General features: G+C 41.8%; 1 protein-coding gene across 1 annotated transcript in view; it reads right to left on the reverse strand.

The window, feature by feature from the left end:
- Positions 1-2,846: 2,846 nt before the first annotated feature.
- The window catches only part of LOC124712464 (phospholipase A2-like), a 72,526-nt gene continuing 55,695 nt past the window's right edge, over positions 2,847-19,677 (reverse strand). The window contains exon 7 of the mRNA XM_047242760.1: positions 2,847-3,442. Within this exon, the coding sequence (XP_047098716.1) occupies positions 3,355-3,442 (88 nt within the window). The 3' untranslated portion in view covers positions 2,847-3,354. The remainder of the gene's footprint in view (positions 3,443-19,677) is intronic.

Consider the following 19,677-nt stretch of genomic DNA (forward strand, 5'->3'; position numbering starts at 1 on the left):
CACCCTCAATGCAATGTGAGCAATGTAGAAGAGTCTTGCGGCAGGAGATAACTAAGTGAGGTGGCTCTCGATTTTCAAAGAATTTTAAATAGTACAGAAATGTTGTATGTAGGTTATGGAGAGATAAGAGAAGTGTTAGTTGAAGAGAATGAAGAGGTAAATTCCTACAAGTTTCCTATGGTTAGTGTAACCATCAATAATGTAATTGTTCCATGTATTTTGGATTTAGGTAGCCAAGCCTTGGTATTATGTGAAGATGATTTCAGTTGTTGTTGCAGAGAAAAGAAGTAGTCAACATTGCCATTACAAAAGAGAAAAGGTCAGAGGAGCTTCCAAGGGAAAGGTACTGATGTGAAGGGAAAAAAGCCAGACAAAGTTTGTGTCTCAAGAACATGTTTTGATGGCAGTATTTTTGATTGTCTCTCATCTGACAGTAGAAGCAATATCAGGATTAGATTTCCTATTGAAGTGCAGGGAAACTCTCAGTTTGAGAAGGGAAATAGCCACCTTAATTATGTGGAAAAGGCCACTTCTGAATTTGATGAATCTGTGAATGGAATAGGTCATGTGGTGCAGCTTCATTTCTCTGTATTTACTTTTACTGATTTTTCTTGTCATATCTATTGTTATAAAACCAAATTCATCTTTACTCCAACATTTACTACACATCTCTTTAAAATCACCAAATTTTAAATAAAGTCCAACAAACTCGTGATAAATATGATTTCAATTTGTATCATCTTGCCTGAAAATATTTAGAAAATTATGATTTTCTCTAACTAACTGTTCTGGTATTTTTGAATACATTTGACTTGAATAAAAAACAAACTTTTACCGCCTGTAAGATATTCTTGAACTGTATCTTGCTTTTCAAGAATGAAATCATCAAAAACTGCAACTGAATTATATTCACATTCATCCAATGCAATAATTTCATCAATACTTTCAATAAAAGTAGTAATTTTTCCATTAATTTATCTTCAATTTTTTCATATCCTTTTATGAATTCTTAACATTTGTGGTTGATCTAAACTTTTAGAATAAATGCAGAAATTTTATTCCAGTTTAACCATCCTGGGGCTATAATATAATTATCAAACATTAACACTGTTTTTCCACGACTCCTTGGTCCTGTTATTGAACATCGAATAGAATTTGGTAAAATTGTACCTAGTTTATTTTTTAATTCCCTTTCCTGAATTCTTATTTTTGTTCTCAATCTGTCATTTAATTGAATAAATTTCATTAATAAGAATGACTAGATTATTTTGATTGTGTGATAATTCATCTGTCTGAAAAAAGTTGAACTGTACCAATAAGAGAAACTTATAGAAATGTTTCATTAGTTTCATATTATACACCTTTCTTAAGTCCAAATATTACATCAAAAAATAACAAATTGTATACCGAAAGAGAAGTGATAGAAATACCTTTTGGTGTATAGTTTGAAGCATTTATTCAATCGAAAAAACTAATATCTGCATTACTGAAAGTGACATTAAATTATTTATGGAGAAAGAAGATTTATGGGACAAATTTTTGTATTTAATCATCAAATTATCGAAGTTAATGAAAAAATAGTTGCTAATGATGTTCCTAAAATTATTGCATTTGATTTAATTAATATAAATTTTAATCCATCTGATGGAATGATTGTTAAACCTACTGATCATTTTCATAGATAAACTAATATTATTTCTTCATTAAACCAAATCCTGAATTTGGAGGACCAATAATTAGTGGACCAAATTAGTCTGTAAATATTCTAATTTTTGATGCAATTCAGAATTTAGAAATAACTACAAGTGATGAAAATGATAATTTGATTGACCTAATTAGTGCTTGTGTAGCAGTAATTTTAAAATCAGGTTAATAATTTTTTCCTTAATAAATAAAGAACAAAATCAAGAGTTATCAGTTGTACTCATTTCCTGTTAATGAGAAAACAAAGAATAATTTAAAGAATCCAAACAAGAAAACATATATTAATATTAATATAGGTGATGGTTGGATTCAGCCTAATTATTCACAACTCTATGTGACATTTGATGTTATTCACACAGATGGAACAGATTTTTCAGTATATGATGGTAAATCAAATATTTAACTAACTGATAATTATGTGTTAAAGTTATTTGATGTTATTACAATTAAAAAAGAAAACAATATTTTGTCTGGATTTGAACACCCATTTATTTCTTCCTCAACTCTTTTCAATTAACTTCTTCTCTATCAAATGAAATAATTATGGAACGACATATTTTTAACAATAGTAAAACTGAAAACCTAACAAAATGAAGTACTTTACCCATTAGAATTATTTGGTGTATTTTTAAGCATTTTAAAGAAGTAATAAAGGAAGGAGATTCAATAGTAGTTTTCACTTGGAGCCCCAGAAAAGATCAGAATATTTTATTCTTAGATGGCTTAGTAATAATGATAAAGAAGGTAAAATTGTTGTTAAAAGTATGGAAATTCATGTTCCTGTTGTTAAATACGAACAAAAATATTCACTTGAACCAGAACAAGAAAGACTGAAAAATCAAAAAATTCCAATTCCTTTTTTTGAACCACAAACAATTGAAATCGCTGGATTCACTGGAAAACCCAATTCTGAAGCAGATATTATTATTATACTTCCTTTGTTGATAGTATATAATTCCTTTGTTGATAATTTCATTCCACCCAAATGGACACAGGGTGAAGTGGGCTGGGTACTGCCACATTGTTGCTCTAGTTGTTGGAACACCAGGTGCAAATGTGACACTGTACAGTAACTTGTCAATGTCTACAGTGTTGATATTGAACTGGTTGTGCAATTGGCAGTTAATAATAAAGTCAACATATGCTTTTATCACGTGTTTGACCCTTTATGCTCAAGTTCCATTCCTAATCTATTACAAATGTAAATATTTCTATACGAATTTCTTTCATTCACAATGTCAGATTTGCCTCTGGTGGCCAAAACTGGTTGCACTCTAACACATTTGAATGTCTACCAAATTTCCCTGTCCTATGATAACTATAGCCAATAATGGACCTCTTTGAGTAGCTGCACTTCAATTATAAGCACCCGTTACATTGTCATATGCTGCTGTTAAAGTAAAAACCATATTAATGGACAGAAGAAAAGGATCGGCCCAAATTTTTTCCCACAAAATCAACAAATTATGTGCATACTTTTAACAAGAACCTCTGGGATTTTCTTTATAAAGAAAAAAGTTTATTGGGCATTGTGGAGCAACCTCAACAGTAAGAGTTGCAAGAAACGGAGCTGTAGATTGAAGCAGTGTTGCGAGATGGTGAGGTGAGCTGTGGCCTCCAGTTCCAACACGGCGCCGGCCGGTATTGACGTCAGAAATGCGGGTTGTCCAGCCACTGCCAGCGGGGCTCGCCGCTCCTGTCCAGTTCGTACTCGCTGCAGTGCGGTGTCTCGCCCAGCCTGTGTGCACAGAGGTACATTAAAGACAGGACCAGTAATCTACTACTCACAAAATTACCTTAGGCACAGCTCGGCCCGAAACAAGAACAACGAATCGCATTTCAGACGCAATAGGATTCCTTCATTTCCGATTAGCCGTGGGAGGTCTGCCGTAATCATTTTTACCTTTGGTGTTCTGTGGGTGCCGTGGCAGACATTATGAAAGCAGAATGTTTAGATGTGAGACATTGTGGGAACATTTAGTCAGCAAACGATTCATGAAATAGGGCATTTTGTCACTGCAGTTATTTTTCTGAAAAATGGGAGGGAAATAAAAGTTCGTCCATATAGTCAATACGTGAGTGCTCGTGGTGCTGGCTTCCGCTTCTAGAACATTCACTAGCGTAAAAATTCAACGAAAACGTTTTTGAAATTTGTAGCAGACAGTGTATTTAACAGTTCTCTTGGCGAACAGTGTTGCCTGCTACAAGCAAATGCATATTTTTGTCCTTAAATCATCATTTAACTAAACCAAACTAAGCTCCATCCGAATAGGCCTCGGAAGGCCCAACGGTAGCGACCGGCCGCCGTGTCATCCTCAGCCCACAGTCGTCACTGAAGGTGGATATGGAAGGGCATGTGGTCAGCACACCGCTGTCCCAGATGTATGTCTGTTTACGAGACCAGAGCCTCTACTTCTCAATAAAGTAGCTCCTTAGTTTGCCTCACAAGGGCTAACTGGACCCCGCTTGCCAACAGCGCTCGGCAAACGGGATGGTCACTCATGCACGTGCTAGCCCAGCCCGACAGCGCTTAACTTCGGTGTTCTGACGGGAACCGGTGTTACCACTGCGACAAGGGTATTGGCTAAATCATCATTTAGGAGACGTAAGACTTGTTACGGTAATTAGGGTACAAATCACAGTCAGACCCGCACCCTCAATGTCCATTCCCTATTTTGCACAAAGTTCATTATCACTCGCCGGCCGGTGTGGCCTAGCGGTTCTAGGCGCTTCAGTCTGGAACCGCGCGACCGCTACGTTCGCAGGTTCGAATCCTGCCTCGGGCATGGATGTGTGTGATGTCCTTAGGTTAGTTAGGTTTAAGTAGTTCTAAGTTCTGGGGGACTGATCCACACTCATGAAAATTGCGACAAATTCGGAATAAACAGCAGGGTATTGGCAGTAAGCTAGAATACAGATATTACTGCTCATCGTTTCACTTGCAGGAGTTTTATGTTACGTTTTTTAATCAGACTGCAATCACAAAATCGTTCTGAGAGAGAGACAACGTTAAATAACATCGAATGTTATGGAACATACTGCTAGGCACCCAGAATCTGTTGCAAAAACGAAAATGGAGGAAAAGTTTTAGCATGTAGCAGAATGCGAATTTACCGCCTCCCACATCACAAATACATATCTCTAACTACACCGTTCACATACAACACTTGGCATTATTATTGTTCGTCTCGGGACCTCATAAAAGCCTTTTAATACTTAAGTGTCGTTAACTGATGTTTAATTGTAACAAATCATAGCAAGAGTGACATTTCTGATAAATCTTCAATGCGCCGTCACCTTGTAATGGTATACTGTCTTAACACGCAACTTATAATACAGAAACAATAAAACGCGATGAAATCCAATATGGAGTCTCCAAAGTGGCAAGCAAGGACCATCACGTGACCTGACACGAATGCTGTGGTATGCTATTGGTTGTTCCTGTTTCTGACCGAGCTGTAAGCACAAAATTTTGTGTCCATCTTATTTAGAGAGATCATAGAGCGGGAATATGTATGTAGTGAGTATAGCAGACAGCACGTGTAGACAACATCAAACTGAAATAGTCACGTGACTTTAGTATGATACACATCTTTCTTCCATTATGTTGTGTGTTTTTTTTTTTTTTTTTTTTTTTTTTTTTTTTTTTTTTTTTTCGTCGGTGTATTACTCGAGCTAATGTATAGGGGGAAGTTGGGGGAACTTCGTGCAAAAACGCTGACGGAAAATACATCGCAACACCAAGAAGTAATTAATGAAGGGGAATGAGATTTCTGGAATTCATTTGTCTAGGTAACATAATTATATGATTAACATTGCAAGATCATATGTTAATGTAAGCGCGAGATAAGCCATTGAAAATATGAAATGCTGGAACATTAGTAACCGGTGTAATAGTCGGAATGTTAAATGCAAGGATGCAAAACGTGCATGCGATGTACTGTACAGGTGTCGGATGTGAGTTTATGGGATGGTGTTTCATGCCTGTTGCACTTGGTCAGTCAGTACAGGAACAGGTAACGCTGTTTGTGGATGGCGCTGGTGTTGTCGTCCAATGATGGCCCATATGTGCTCCATTGGAGACAGATCAGGTTATCGAACACTCTGCAGAGCATGTTGGGTTGCGACAGCGGTATGTGGCCAAGAGTTACCCTAATAGAAAACACCTGGTGGAATGCTGTTCACGAATGGCAGCACAACAGGTCGAATCACCAAACTGATGTACATATTTGCAGAAAGGATGCGTGAAATAAGCACGAGCGTGCTCCAGCTGTCATACGAAATCGGGCCCAAGCGCATAACTCCAGGTGTAGGTCCAATGTGTTTAGCATGCAGACAGGTTGCAGCCCTTTAAGTGACCTCCTCCTAACAAAAATATGGGCATAACTGGCACTGAGTTAGAAACAGATGCCATCAGAAAACACAACAGATTTCCACTCTGACGACCAATCAGCTCTCGCTTGACATCACTGAGGTCACAAATGCCGGTGGTTTGGGATCAGCGGATTGCACGCCACAGGGCGTCTGGCTCAGAGCTGTCCTTGAAGCAAACGATCCGTAACAGATCAACAGATCTTTATGTCATTGTGGCGCTACCTGCTGATCAAATTGTTGCTGCAGATGCAGTTCGATGCGCTAGAGCCATGCGTCAAAGTCGTGCGATTGTCTTCCCTCTCGGCAGAGCCACGTGGTCGTCCGAAGCCTGGTCTTCATGCTGCCATACGTTCTCGTGACCACCGCTGCCAGTTGTCATGTACAGTAGCTACAATCCTGCCAAGTCTTTCTGCAATATCGCAAAACAAACATCGTGATAGTCGTAGCGCTGTTACACGACCTCTTTCAAAGTAAGTGAAGCGTTGGTAACGAATTCATTATCGCGTTAAAGTTGTTCTTAATTAACATCAACTCACCACGTCCATTTTCAAAGGTAATTACACTACTGGCCATTAAAATTGCTACACCACGAAGATGACGTGCTACAGACGCGAAATTTAACCGACAAAAAGAAAATGCTGTGATATGCAAATGATTAGCTTTTCAGAGCATTCACACAAGGTTGGCGCCGGTGGCGACACCTACAACGTGCTGACATGAGGAAAGTTTCCAACTGATTTCTCATACACAAACAGCAGTTGACCGGCGTTGCCTGGTGAAACGTTTTGTGATGGCTCGTGTAAAGAGGAGAAATGCGTACCATCATGTTTCCGACTTTGAAAAGGTCGAATTGTATTCGCGATTGCGGTTTATCGTATCGTAACATTGTTGCTCGCGTTGTTCAAGATCCAATGGCTGCTAGCATAATATGGAATCGGTGGGTTCAGGAGGGTAATACGGAACGCCGTGCTGAATCCGAACGGCCTCGTATCACTAGCAGTCGAGATGACAGGTATCTTATCCGCTTCTCTGTAACGGATCGTGCAGCCACGTCTCGATCCCTGAGTCAACAGATGGGGACGTTTGCAAGACAACAACCATCTGCACAGTTAGACGTTTGCAGCAGCATGGACTATCAGCTCGGAGACGATGGCTGTGGTTACCCTTGATCCTGCATCACAGATAGGAGCGCCTGCGATGGTGTACTCAATGACGAACCTGGGTGCACGAATAGCAAAACGTCATTTTTTCGTATGAATCCAGGTTCTGTTTACAGCATAACGATGGTCGCATCCGTGTTTGGCGACATCGCGGTGAACGGACATTGGAAGCATGTATTCGTCATCGCCATACCGGCGTATTACCCAGCGTGATGGTATGGGGTGCCATTGGTTACACGTCTCGGTCACCTCTTGTTCGCATTGACGGCACTTTGAACAGTGGACGTTACATTTCAGATTTGTTACGACTCATGGCTCTACCCTTCATTCGATCCCTGCGAAACCCTACAGTTCAACAGGATAATGCACAACCGTGTGTTGCAGGTCCTGTACGGGCCATTCTGGATACGGAAAATGTTCGACTGCTGCCCTGGCCAGCACATTCTCCAGATATCTCACCAATTGAAAACGTCTGGTCAATGGTGTCCGAGCAACTGGCTCCTCACTAGACGCCAGTCACTACTCTTGATTAACTGTGGCATCGTGTTGAAGCTGCATGGGCAGCTGTACCTGTACACGCCATCCAAGCCCTGTTTGACTCAATGCCCAGGCGTATCAAGGCCGTTATTACGGCTAGAGGTGGTTGTTCTGGGTACTGATTTCTCAGGATCTATGTCCCCAAATTACGTGAAAATGTAATCACATGTCAGTTCTAGTACAATACATTTGTCGAATGAATATCCGTTTATCATCTGCATTTCTTCTTGGTGTAGCAATTTTAATGGCGCTCATGACAGTTACAGCGTAGATTTAAAGCAAACCTGGTTTGCATCCTCATAGTGGCGGTATAGCACCATTCTTAAGCGACTGGCGCGAATTTAGAATAGACTTCGTCTTTCAGATGTAGAAACAGCGCTATCAACTGTCGTTTATATCGCGTATCTCGTTCTTGGTGTTGAGATTTTTTTTCCGTCAGTGTGTTAGCGACTTCTGATGCAATCCAGTCGCGTAGCGAGCAAAGGAACGGATAACTACTCATACACCTTTGTAGATGTCCTAATTTCTCTCGTCTTGTCTGTGCGAGACGTGGTAGAGGCAGGAGAATTAGTAAACACTGTTACGTAAATATTGTATCCTGAAATTTCTTAATCAGGACTGCACGAGAACTATGTCGCCTTACTTTCGAAGATTCCCTTTTCAGCTCGCCGAACAACTCCTTTACACTTTCATATATGTAAGACTGACATACTGCGATAATGGCTACGAACTTCTGAATTTGTTCTGTATCTTCTTTCATAGCCATCACGTAGGCAGTGATCATTGTGTCCCGTTTTAGCTCACTCGCATACAGATGCTGCGCCCTTTGACATCATGTTACTGTTTTCAGGTTATCACCATTTTTCACAGCCTTCCAGTAACAGTACTTGTGGTACAATGGCCCTTAAGGTCACACATCGCTGGACTTACCGTGATGGTTCGGGAGGGCTTAATCAGAATGTTTAACTCAGAGTCTGCTGGTCTTTGGTTAAAAGATACTGGGAGAAACATACTATGGACGGTGCTATGCGAATTGTTTGTAATTGTTTCCACAACGAAATTTTTAAGGTATCCGGATTTTACGGACCTTACATGAGCTTGACCCATAATGACAGGACAATACAGTATGAGATCCTCAGAAAATAATAATTACATTATATCAACAAAAGGTAATTGTCGTTAATCTCATGTACTGAAAACCAACAAAACAACCTCTAACAATATGGACAATGTCATGGATCAAACAAGTTAAAGCGAAATGCATTTTCGAGACGAACCAAGCAGGTGGTTAATGATATCGTAAAACTCCCATTTAGCATGATAACGGCGAGCTTCAGCGCAAAAAGAGGTGAGGCTAGAACATTACACTATTCCTTTTAACGTAAATAAAGCTGGGACGGAGGGTAAGAGGCTGCACGTCATTAACAGGGATAGGCTGCGACCCAGCAAGAAAATAAAAATGTATTCACCTCTAGCGAGACCGTGATTGGCTGAAGCCACACTGGCGACTCAGATGCGACACAGTGGGAAGATCCCCATTACATAAAAGCATTTTGAGACCTAAAATCTATCTCTCTTGTCTCGCGGTGGACCGCAGAAGTATGTGGAAATAAGCAAAGGCTATAGGTGCTTTGCTTTCTGCAAAGTGGGGAGCATACACTTCATGTATCGTGGCTACAGATAGCAAAGCGGTAGTTACTTAATTCAGTCACGGCCAGAGTAGGGAATTTGCATTTCAGATCCAGCACAGAGACAACGCAATTGCAGATGCCGCTTGGTAAAGTACCATCACGTATTAGGCCACAATAAATGTTGAGTCTAGATTTCCTCACTTCAACTTGCGTACGCTTTGACCATTGAATATCAAAAGCTAGGACACTAACCCACCCTCACACTTTGTACATGAGAGTTTTTTTTTTTTCGTTGGTTCAAAAAGTAAATTTGTTCTCCACCAACTCAGTGCACTGGCCAGCTACGACAGCATAGATTTAAATGAGCTGACGAAGATTTTTAATAATCATTCTTTCCTGTGAAAAAAATTTTCATGTGTAGTGATACCCATTTTAATAATCGTCATTTCAATATGTCCAAGAATTAAATATTTTGTTATTGAGTGTCAAAAGTAATTGAACATGATTGTTGTTTATCATTTGACCCCCGAAAGCAACAGTTGATAAATTACATGTAGAATAAAATAGGGAATAGCTGTGTTTTCTTTCTAGAATAGACCCCAAACTTTCACTTTTAGTAATTCATGCATTCTAGGTACGTGACAGCAGGATTTCTAATGATTTTTGTTACGATCTGCACCTGATATTAACTGCCTCACAGGGCCAGGGTCATATTTATTTAGAATGTCGGTTGACACCCTGGACTTGAGAAGACAGTTCAGATGATTTATCCATTTGTGCGGTAAGTGGTAAGCTAAGTTTGCACACATTAGTACACTCACTGTGCTGACACAAAGGTCGGACGTACGACAGACTCTTGTCTCGAAATATTGTCGAGAATATTGTCCTACATAAAGCACGCCAGTGGCAAGAAACAAACAAAATCTTCACCACGCGATACCGGTGGCAATGTTACCAATGCAGTGCCACTGAAGTGGGGTCACTAGGTGCGGTTTTCCGAAATTCCTTTACCAAAGAAGACGAAGGAATGTTTCAGAATTCGAATGAAGTGTAGCTGCCAACATGAGTAACTTAGAAGAAGACATCCTCTATGCTGCAAAGCAACTCAAATCAATAACGGCAAGTCTTCTGGTACAGACTGTATATCAGTTAGGTTCGTTTCAGAGTACGTTGACAGAATAGCCTCATACTTACTAATCATTTACAAACGCTCGCTCGACGAAAGATCCCTACTCAATGACCGGAAACTTGCACAGGTCACACTAATACATCAACAAAGGAAACATGAATAATGCATTGAATTACAGAACAATATAGCTGACGTCGACTTGCTGTAAGATTTTAGAAAATATGCTGTGTTCGCGCATTACAAGTTACCTGGAAGAAATCGAACTATTGACACATAGCAGGGATTCAGAAGATACCGTTGTTGCGCAACACAGTTAGTTTTTATTCTCATGAAATAAAGAGTGCTGTCGACATGGGCTCAAAGTGATCCCATTTCTTTGGTTTCCACGAGACTTTTGACACCATTCTTCACAAACGGCATATAATCAAACTGCGAGCCTACAGAGTGTCACCTCAGCCGTGGTACTGGAAGTGTAATTTCCTGTCAGAGAGGTCACAGTTTGTAATAACTGGCGAAAAGTCATCGAGCAAAACAGAAGTGCTATCTGTCGTTCCCTAAGGAAGAGCTAAAGGTCCTTTCCTATTTCTAACCTATTTCTAATCCACATAAATGATTTCGGAGACAATCTGAGAACCACCTTAGAGTTTTATCAGATTCTGCTGTTGTTTACCGCCTAATAAAGTCATCGTTGTTGTTGTCTTCAGTCCTGAGACTGGCTTGATGCAGCTCTCCATGCTACTCTATCCTGTGCAAGCTTCTTCATCTCCCAGTACTTACTGCAACCTACATCCTTCTGAATCTGCTTAGTGTATTCATCTCTTGGTCTCCCTTTACGATTTTTACCCTCCACGCTGCCCTCCAATGCTAAATTTGTGATCCCTTGATGCCTCAGAACATGTCCTACCAACCGGTCCCTTCTTCTTGTCAAGTTGTGCTACAAACTCCTCTTCTCCCCAGTTCTATTCAATACTTCCTCATGAGTTATGTGATCTACCCATCTAATCTTCAGCATTCTTCTGTAGCACCACATTTCGAAAGCTTCTATTCTCTTCTTGTCTAAACTATTTATCGTCCATGTTTCACTTCCATACATGGCTACACTCCATATAAATACTTTCAGAAACGACTTCCTGACACTTAAATCTATACTCGATGTTAACCAATTTCTCTTCTTCAGAAACGCTTTCCTTGCCATTGCCAGTCTACATTTTATATCCTCTCTATTTCGACCATCATCAGTTATTTTGCTCCCCAAATAGCAAAACTCCTTTACTACTTTAAGTGTCTCATTTCCTAGTCTAATTCCCTCAGCATCACCCGACTTCATTCGACTACATTGATGTTCATCTTATATCCTCCTTTCAAGACACTGTCCATTCTGTTCAACTGTTCTTCCAAGTCCTTTGCTGTCTCTGACAGAATTACAATGTCATCGGCGAACCTCAAAGTTTTTATTTCTTCTCCATGGATTTTAATACCTACTCCGAATTTTTCTTTTGTTTCCTTTACTGCTTGCTCAATATACAGATTGAATAACATCAGGGACAGGTTACAACCCTGTCTCACTCCCTGCCCCTCGACTCATAACTGCCATCTGGTTTCTGTACAAATTGTAAATAGCCTTCCGCTCCATGTATTTTACCCCGCCACCTTTAGAATTTGAAAGAGAGTATTCCAGTCAACATTGTCAAAAGCTTACTCTAAGTCTACAAATGCTAGTAATGTAGGTTTGCCTTTCCTTAATCTAGCTTCTAAGATCAGTCGTAGGGTCAGTATTGCCTCACGTGTTCCAACATTTCTGCGGAATCCAAACTGATCTTCGCCGAGGTCGGCTTCTACCAGTTTTTCCATTCGCCTGTAAAGAATTCGCGTTAGTATTTTGCAGCTGTGACTTATTAAACTGATAGTTCGGTAATTTTCACATCTGTCAACACCTGCTTTCTTTGGGATTGGAATTATTATATTCTTCTTGAAGTCTGAGGGTATTTCGCCTGTCTCATACATCTTGCTCACCAGATGGTAGAGTTTTGTCATGACTGGCTCTCTCAAGGACGTCAGTAGTTCCAATGGAATGTTGTCTACTCCGGGGGCCTTGTTTCGACTCAGGTCTTTCAGTGCTCTGTCAAACTCTTCACGCAATATCGTATCTCCCATTTCGTCTTCATCTACATCCTCTTCCATTTCCATTATATTGTCCTCAAGTACATCGCCCTTGTATAGACCCTCTATATACTCCTTCCATCTTTCTGCTTTCCCTTCTTTGATTAGAACTAGGTTTCCATCTGAGCTCTTGATATTCATACAAGTGGTTCTCTTTTCTCCAAAGGTCTCTTTAAATTTCCTGTAAGCAGTATCTATCTTACCCCTAGTGAGATAAGCCTCTACATCCCTACATTTGTCCTCTAGCCATCCCTGCTTAACCATTTTGCACTTCCTGTCGATCTCATTTTTGAGACGTTTGTATTCCTTTTTGCCTGCTTCATTTACTGCGTTTTTATATTTTCTCCTTTCATCAATTAAATTCAATATTTCTTCTGTTACCCAAGGATCTCTATTATCCCTCGTCTTTTTACCTACTTGATCCTCTGCTGCCTTCACTACTTCATCCCTCAGAGCTACCCATTCGTCTTCTACTGTATTTCTTTCCCCCATTCCTGTCAATTGTTCCATTATGCTCTCCCTGAAACCCTGTACAACCTCTAGTTCTTTCAGTTTAACCAGGTCCCATCTTCTTAAATTCCCACCTTTTTGCAGTTTCGTCAGTTTTAATCTACAGTTTATAACCAATAGATTGTGGTCAGAATCCACATCTGCCTCTGGAAATGTCTTACAATTTAAAATCTGGTTCCTAAATCTCTGTCTTACCATTATATAACCTATCTGATACCTTCTAGTATCTCCAGGATTCTTCCATGTATACAACCTTCTTTTATGATTCTTGAACCAAGTGTTAGCTATACTTAAGTTATGCTCTGTGCAAAATTGAACAAGACGGCTTCCTCGTTCATTTCTCTCCCCCAATCCATATTCACCCACTATGTTTCCTCTCTCCCTTTTCCTACTCTCAAATTCCAGTCACCCATGACTATTAAATTTTCGTCTCTCTTCACTACCTGAATAATTTCTTTTATCTCATCATACATTTCATCAGTTTCTTCATCATCTGCAGAGCTAGTTGGCATATAAACTTGTACTACTGTAGCAGGCATGGGCTTCGTGTCTATCTTGGCCACAATAATGCGTGCACTTTGCTGTTTGTAGTAGCTTACACGCACTCCTATTTTTTTATTCATTATTAAACCTACTCCTACATTACCCCTATTTGATTTTGTATTTACAACCCTGTATTCACCTGACCAAAAGTCTTGTTCTTCCTGCCACCGAACTTCACTAATTCCCACTATATCTAACTTCAACCTATCTATTTCCCTTTTTAAATTTTCTAGCCTACCTGCCCGATTAAGGGATCTGACATTCCACGCTCCGATCCGTAGAACGCCAGTTCTCTTTCTCCTGATAACGACGTCCTCCTGAGTAGTCTCCGCCCGGAGATCCGAATGGGGGACTATTTTACCTCCGGAATATTTTACCCAAGAGGACCGTACAATAAAGCTGCATGCCCTCGAGAAAAATTACGGCTGTAGTTTCGCCTTGCTTTCAGCCGTTCGCACTACCAGCACAGCAAGGCCGTTTTGGTTAGTGTTGCAAGGCCAGACCAGTCAATCATCCAGACTCTTGCCCCTGTAACTACTGAAAAGGCTGCTGCCCCTCTTCACGAACCACACGTTTGTCTGGCCTGTCAACAGATACCCCTCCGTTGTGGTTCCATCTACGGAACGGCCATCTTTATCGCTGAGGCACGCAAGCCTCCTCACCAACGGCAGGGTCCTTGGTTCATTCGGGGTAGGAATAAAGTCATCACATGATCAAAACCAATTGGAATATGATTTAGAGAAGCTACCTGCGTCGTACGAAAAGTGGGAATGGGCCACAAACACTGCAAAGTGTGAGGTCATCCACATGAGTACGAAAAGAAATCCGTCAGATTTCGGTTACATGATAAATCACACAAGTCTAAGCGCTATTTCAACAACATATCTAAGGATTATAACTACGAACAACTTAATTTGGAACGATCACATGGATAATGTTCAGGGAAAGGCGAACAAAAGACTGCATTCCACTAGCAGAACACTTAGTAGATGTAACAAATCTGTCAAAGAGATTCCTCCTCTGCTAGAGAACTGCAGAGCGGTACGGTACCCTTATCGTATCAGATTGACGGAGAATATCGAAGAAGTTCAAAGAAGGGTAGCTCGGTTTGTGCTGTTGTGAAATAAGAGAGGGTGTCACGAAAATGATACTCGAGCTGGAGTAGCAATAATTAAAATAAATGCGTTATTCGTTAGGCCGAGATCTTTTCAAGAAGTCTCAGTATCCATCTTTCCTCTCCTCTTTGATAACTAACTAACTGACTCCGTTCGAATAGGCCTTGGAAAGCCCAACGGCACCGACCGGCCGCCGTGTCATCCTCAGCCCACAGGCATACTGGAGGCGGACATGGAGGGGCATGTGGTCAGCATACCGCTCTCCCGGCCGTATATCAGTTTCCGAGACCGGGGCCGCTACTTCTTAATCAAGTAGCTCCTCAGTTTGCCTCACAAGGGCTGAGTGCACCCCGCTTGCCAACAGCGCTCGGCAGGCCGGTTGGTCACCCATCCAAGTGCTAGCCCAGCCCGAAAGCTCTTAACTTCGGCGATCTGACGGGAACTGGTGGTACCACTGCGGCAAGGCCGTTGGCTCCCTCCTCTTACATGGGGAGAAATAATCAGCGTAATAAAATAAGAGAAATCGGGGCTAGCACAGTAAGACACAACTGATCGTTTTTCTCGCATGCTGTTCGAGAGTAGAACAGTAAAGAGACAGTGTGAAAATGGTCCGATGAACCCTCTGCCGCCCACTAAGTGCGAACTGCAGAGTACTCACGTAGAAGTGAATGTCATGTAGATGCGATCATATCTCGATTGCAGGGAAAAATAACACTTTCCTGACTCATGGTCCTCGCTGAAACAGGTGCGTACTGTGCAGCGAGATAGTAAAGCCGGAAGTCACGTTACCGACAAGCCGAGGCACAAGAGTATAGGGAACCGTTCACGGTGATGTTTCGAAACCTCTGTGATATCTGCAGTAGTCATGTAACTGTAGCGGCTCCGGCAAACATGAGGTTTTCTGTAAACGTCACATGGATGTGAACTGTTGTTGTAAAGTGTTACATCGCTTTCGTAAGTAATGTTTGTCGTTTCCGAAGTCTACCATATCGGACATTCATCTTGAAGGACCTATCACGGTAGTGGATGACGGTACAGCAGCCGATCGACCAAAGGGACCTCGGTTGTATGGGTTTTGTTGAGGGGACCAATCAAAAGAGTAAGACAGCAAACACTATGTCTCGGAACGTGAGCATGTGAGGTAGTGGGCAGTTTAAGTCTACATCTAGATCTACATGACTACTCTGCAATTCACATTTAAGTGCTTGGCAGAGGGTTCGTCGAACCACAATCATACTATCTCTCTACCATTCCACTCCCGAACAGCGCGCGGGAAAAACGAACACCTAAACCTTTCTCTTCGAGCTCTGATTTCTCTTATTTTATTTTGATCATCATTCCTACCTATGTAGGTTGGGCTCAACAAAATATTTTCACATTCGGAAGAGAAAGTTGGTGACTGAAATTTCGTAAATAGATCTCGCCGCGACGAAAAACGTCTTTGCTGTAATGACTTCCATCCCAATTCGCGTATCATATCTGCCACACACTCTCCCCTACTACGTGATAATACAAAACGAGCTGCCCTTTTTTGCACCCTTTCGATGTCCTCCGTCAATCCCACCTGGTAAGGATCCCACACCGCGCAGCAATATTCTAACAGAGGACGAACGAGTGTAGTGTAAGCTGTCTCTTTAGTGGACTTGTTGCATCTTCTAAGTGTCCTGCCAATGAAACGCAACCTTTGGCTCGCCTTCCCCACAATATTATCTATGTAGTCTTTCCAACTGAATTTGTTCGTAATTTTAACACCCAGGTACTTAGTTGAATTGACAGCCTTGAGAATTGTACTATTTATCGAGTAATCGAATTCCCACGGATTTCTTTTGGAACTCATGCGGATCACCTCACACTTTTCGTTATTTAGCGTCAACTGCCACCTGCCACACCACACAGCAATATTTTCTAAGTCGCTTTGCAACTGATACTGGTCTTCGGATGACCTTACTAGACGGTAAATTACAGCATCATCTGCGAACAACCTAAGAGAACTGCTCAAATTGTCACCCAGGTCATTTATATAGATCAGGAACAGCAGAGGTCCCAGGACGCTTCCCTGGGGAACACCTGATATCACTTCAGTTTTACTCAATGATTTGCCGTCTACGAACTGCGACCTTCCTGACAGGAAATCACGAATCCAGTCGCACAACTGAGGCGATACCCCATAGGCCCGCAGCTTGATTAGAAGTCGCTTGTGAGGAACGGTGTCAAAAGCTTTCCGGAAATCTAGAAATACGGAATCAACTTGAGATCCCCTGTCGATAGCGGCCATTACTTTGTGCGAATAAAGAGCTAGCTGCGTTGCACAAGAACGATGTTTTCTGAAACAGTCAAAGAGTTACGGTCATCTTTGGAATTGTACGTGGTGGTTTAATGTTAAGTCAAGGAGTCATTAGCAACACTTCACTCAGTTTGAAAGAGGTCGTGTAAGAGGGCTACGAGAAGCATGATGTTCCTCCTGCGATACTGCAGAAAGACTTGGCAGCAGTGTAGCCACTGTACTTGACTGCTGGCAGCGGTGGTCACGAGAATGTATGGTGGCATGAAGACCGGGCCCGAACGGCCACGTGGCACTACTGAGAGGGAAGACCATCGTATGACTTTGGCGTATGGCTCTGGCGCGTTGTACTGCATCTGCAGAAGCAAATTGAGCAGCAGGTGGCACCACAATGACGCAACGAATCGGTTACTTCAAGGACAGCTCCGAGCCAAACACCCTGCAGCGTGCATTTACTGTTCCCAAACCACCGCCATTTGCGACTTCAGTGGTGTCAAGCGATAGCCCATTGGAGGTTTGGGTAGAGATCTGTTGTGTTTTCTGATGACAGCTGGTTCTGTCTCAGACCTGTTGAGGGCCTGCAACCAACCTGCCTGTGGGCAAGAGTGCAGAGTCCGGAGGTATAATCGGTAAGGATAGGATAAACTGTGACTTAGCGATATGATTTCTGTGAATGCTACTTTTCGGTAAAGTCGGTAACTTCAGATTTGTCACTGTTTAAATTCACAGAGCTTGAATTCATAATTTATGTCCGACGTTAAAAAGCGATTTCTGCGACTTATACGACTTACCAGCGTAGATATTACCCTGTGATTTGGCGCAAGTGCATTTGCAAACTGGTATTTCCGGCAAGGTCAGCTGTGGGAAACTATGCAACGGAAGTGATATGTTCTCGCCTGTAAAGCGTGCAAACAGATTTTTAATTGTGTGTCATTGAAGGTGTTACGCGATTCCAAAGGATTGGTAAACAAATGTGAAACACACTGTGAGCGAATAATAAAAACTTCGTTCTGTCCTTGTTAAAACCGTCTGACAGCCACTAAATTCTCTGGCAAGTAGTTGATAAAGATTTAGTTATGTGTTTTTAGACTGGTGATATACAAATGAAAAGAGTGGGAAGTATAGATCTCCCAATTACAAGCTGACATCAGAAATACACTCTAAGGGGAAAAAAAGAATGATACACCATGAACGAACTACCCGAGAGGGATGGAAATTGGTAGATGTGACTTACATCTCCAGACAAACAAATAATTAAAGTATCAGAAAAAAATCGACGGTTTATTCAACAGAAAAAGCTTCACAATCTGAGCAAGCCAATAACGCGTTGGTCGACCTCTGAACCTTATGAAAACAGTTATTCTACTTGGCATTGATTCACATAGTTGTCTGATGTTCTGAAGGATATCGTGCCAAATTCCGTCCAACGAGCGCGTTAGATCGTCAAAATTCCGAGCAGGTTGGAGGGACCTGCCCATAATCCTCCAAAATATCCTTAAATGAGAAAGATCCGACGACCTTACTGGCCATGCTAGGGTTTGACGAACTCGTAAACAAGCAGTAAAAGCTCTCGCCGTGTGCCTGCGGGCATTATTTTGCTGAAATGTCAGCCTAGGGTGGCTTATAATCAAGGAAAACAAAACGGGGCGTAGAATATCGTCGATGTACTGCTACGCTGTGGATGACAATCGCTGGGATCCTGCTGATAATGAGATCCACCTCAGATCATCACTCATGTTTTCTGGGCCACGTGGTGGGCGACTGTCAGGTTAGTAATCTCACCTCTGTCCAGGACATCACCAGATACATCCTCGGCGTGGAATCTCATTGACTCGAGTATAACTGCCTTCATTGATGAGTCTCGCTTCCACGTGACCCCGACGACCAGCGAAGAAGTATCTGGAGACGTCCCAGAAGCGGTGTGACGTCAACCTGACTGTAGCCTACCATACAGCCCGGAAACCAGGAGTGATGGTGTACTGTCCCATTTCTCTTCATAGCTGGACCCTTTGGTTGTCGTTTGCGGCAGAACAAAGAGGTTTTATTGTCCTTCATGGAAAGCCATCCCGATTTACATTTCAGTAAGGTAATTCCTGCCTACACACGGCTATATTTTCTACTGTTTGGCTTCGTGCCTGCGAAAACCTACTTTGGCCAGCAAGATCGCCTGATCTCTCCCCAAGTGAGAACCTCTGAAACATTACGGGTAGGGCCGTCCAACCTTCTAGGGATTTTGACTATCTAACGGATGATTGGGTAGAATTTGCGACGATATCCTTCAGGAGGACATCCAACAACTGTCTCAAGCAATGGGCCGGCCGTTGTGGCCCAGCTGTTCTAGGCACTTCAGTCAGAAACAGCGCTGCTGCTACTGTCGCAGGTTCGAATCCTGCCTCGTGCATGGATGTGTGCGATGTCCTTAGGTTAGTTAGGTTTAAGTAGTTCTAAGTTGTAGGGGACTGATGACCTCAGATGTTAAGTCCCATAGTGCTCAGAGCCATTTGAACCATTTTGTCAAGCAATGCCAAGAAGA

This window comes from Schistocerca piceifrons, chromosome 8 (genome assembly GCF_021461385.2).
Source record: "Schistocerca piceifrons isolate TAMUIC-IGC-003096 chromosome 8, iqSchPice1.1, whole genome shotgun sequence".
Taxonomy (NCBI): domain Eukaryota; kingdom Metazoa; phylum Arthropoda; class Insecta; order Orthoptera; family Acrididae; genus Schistocerca; species Schistocerca piceifrons.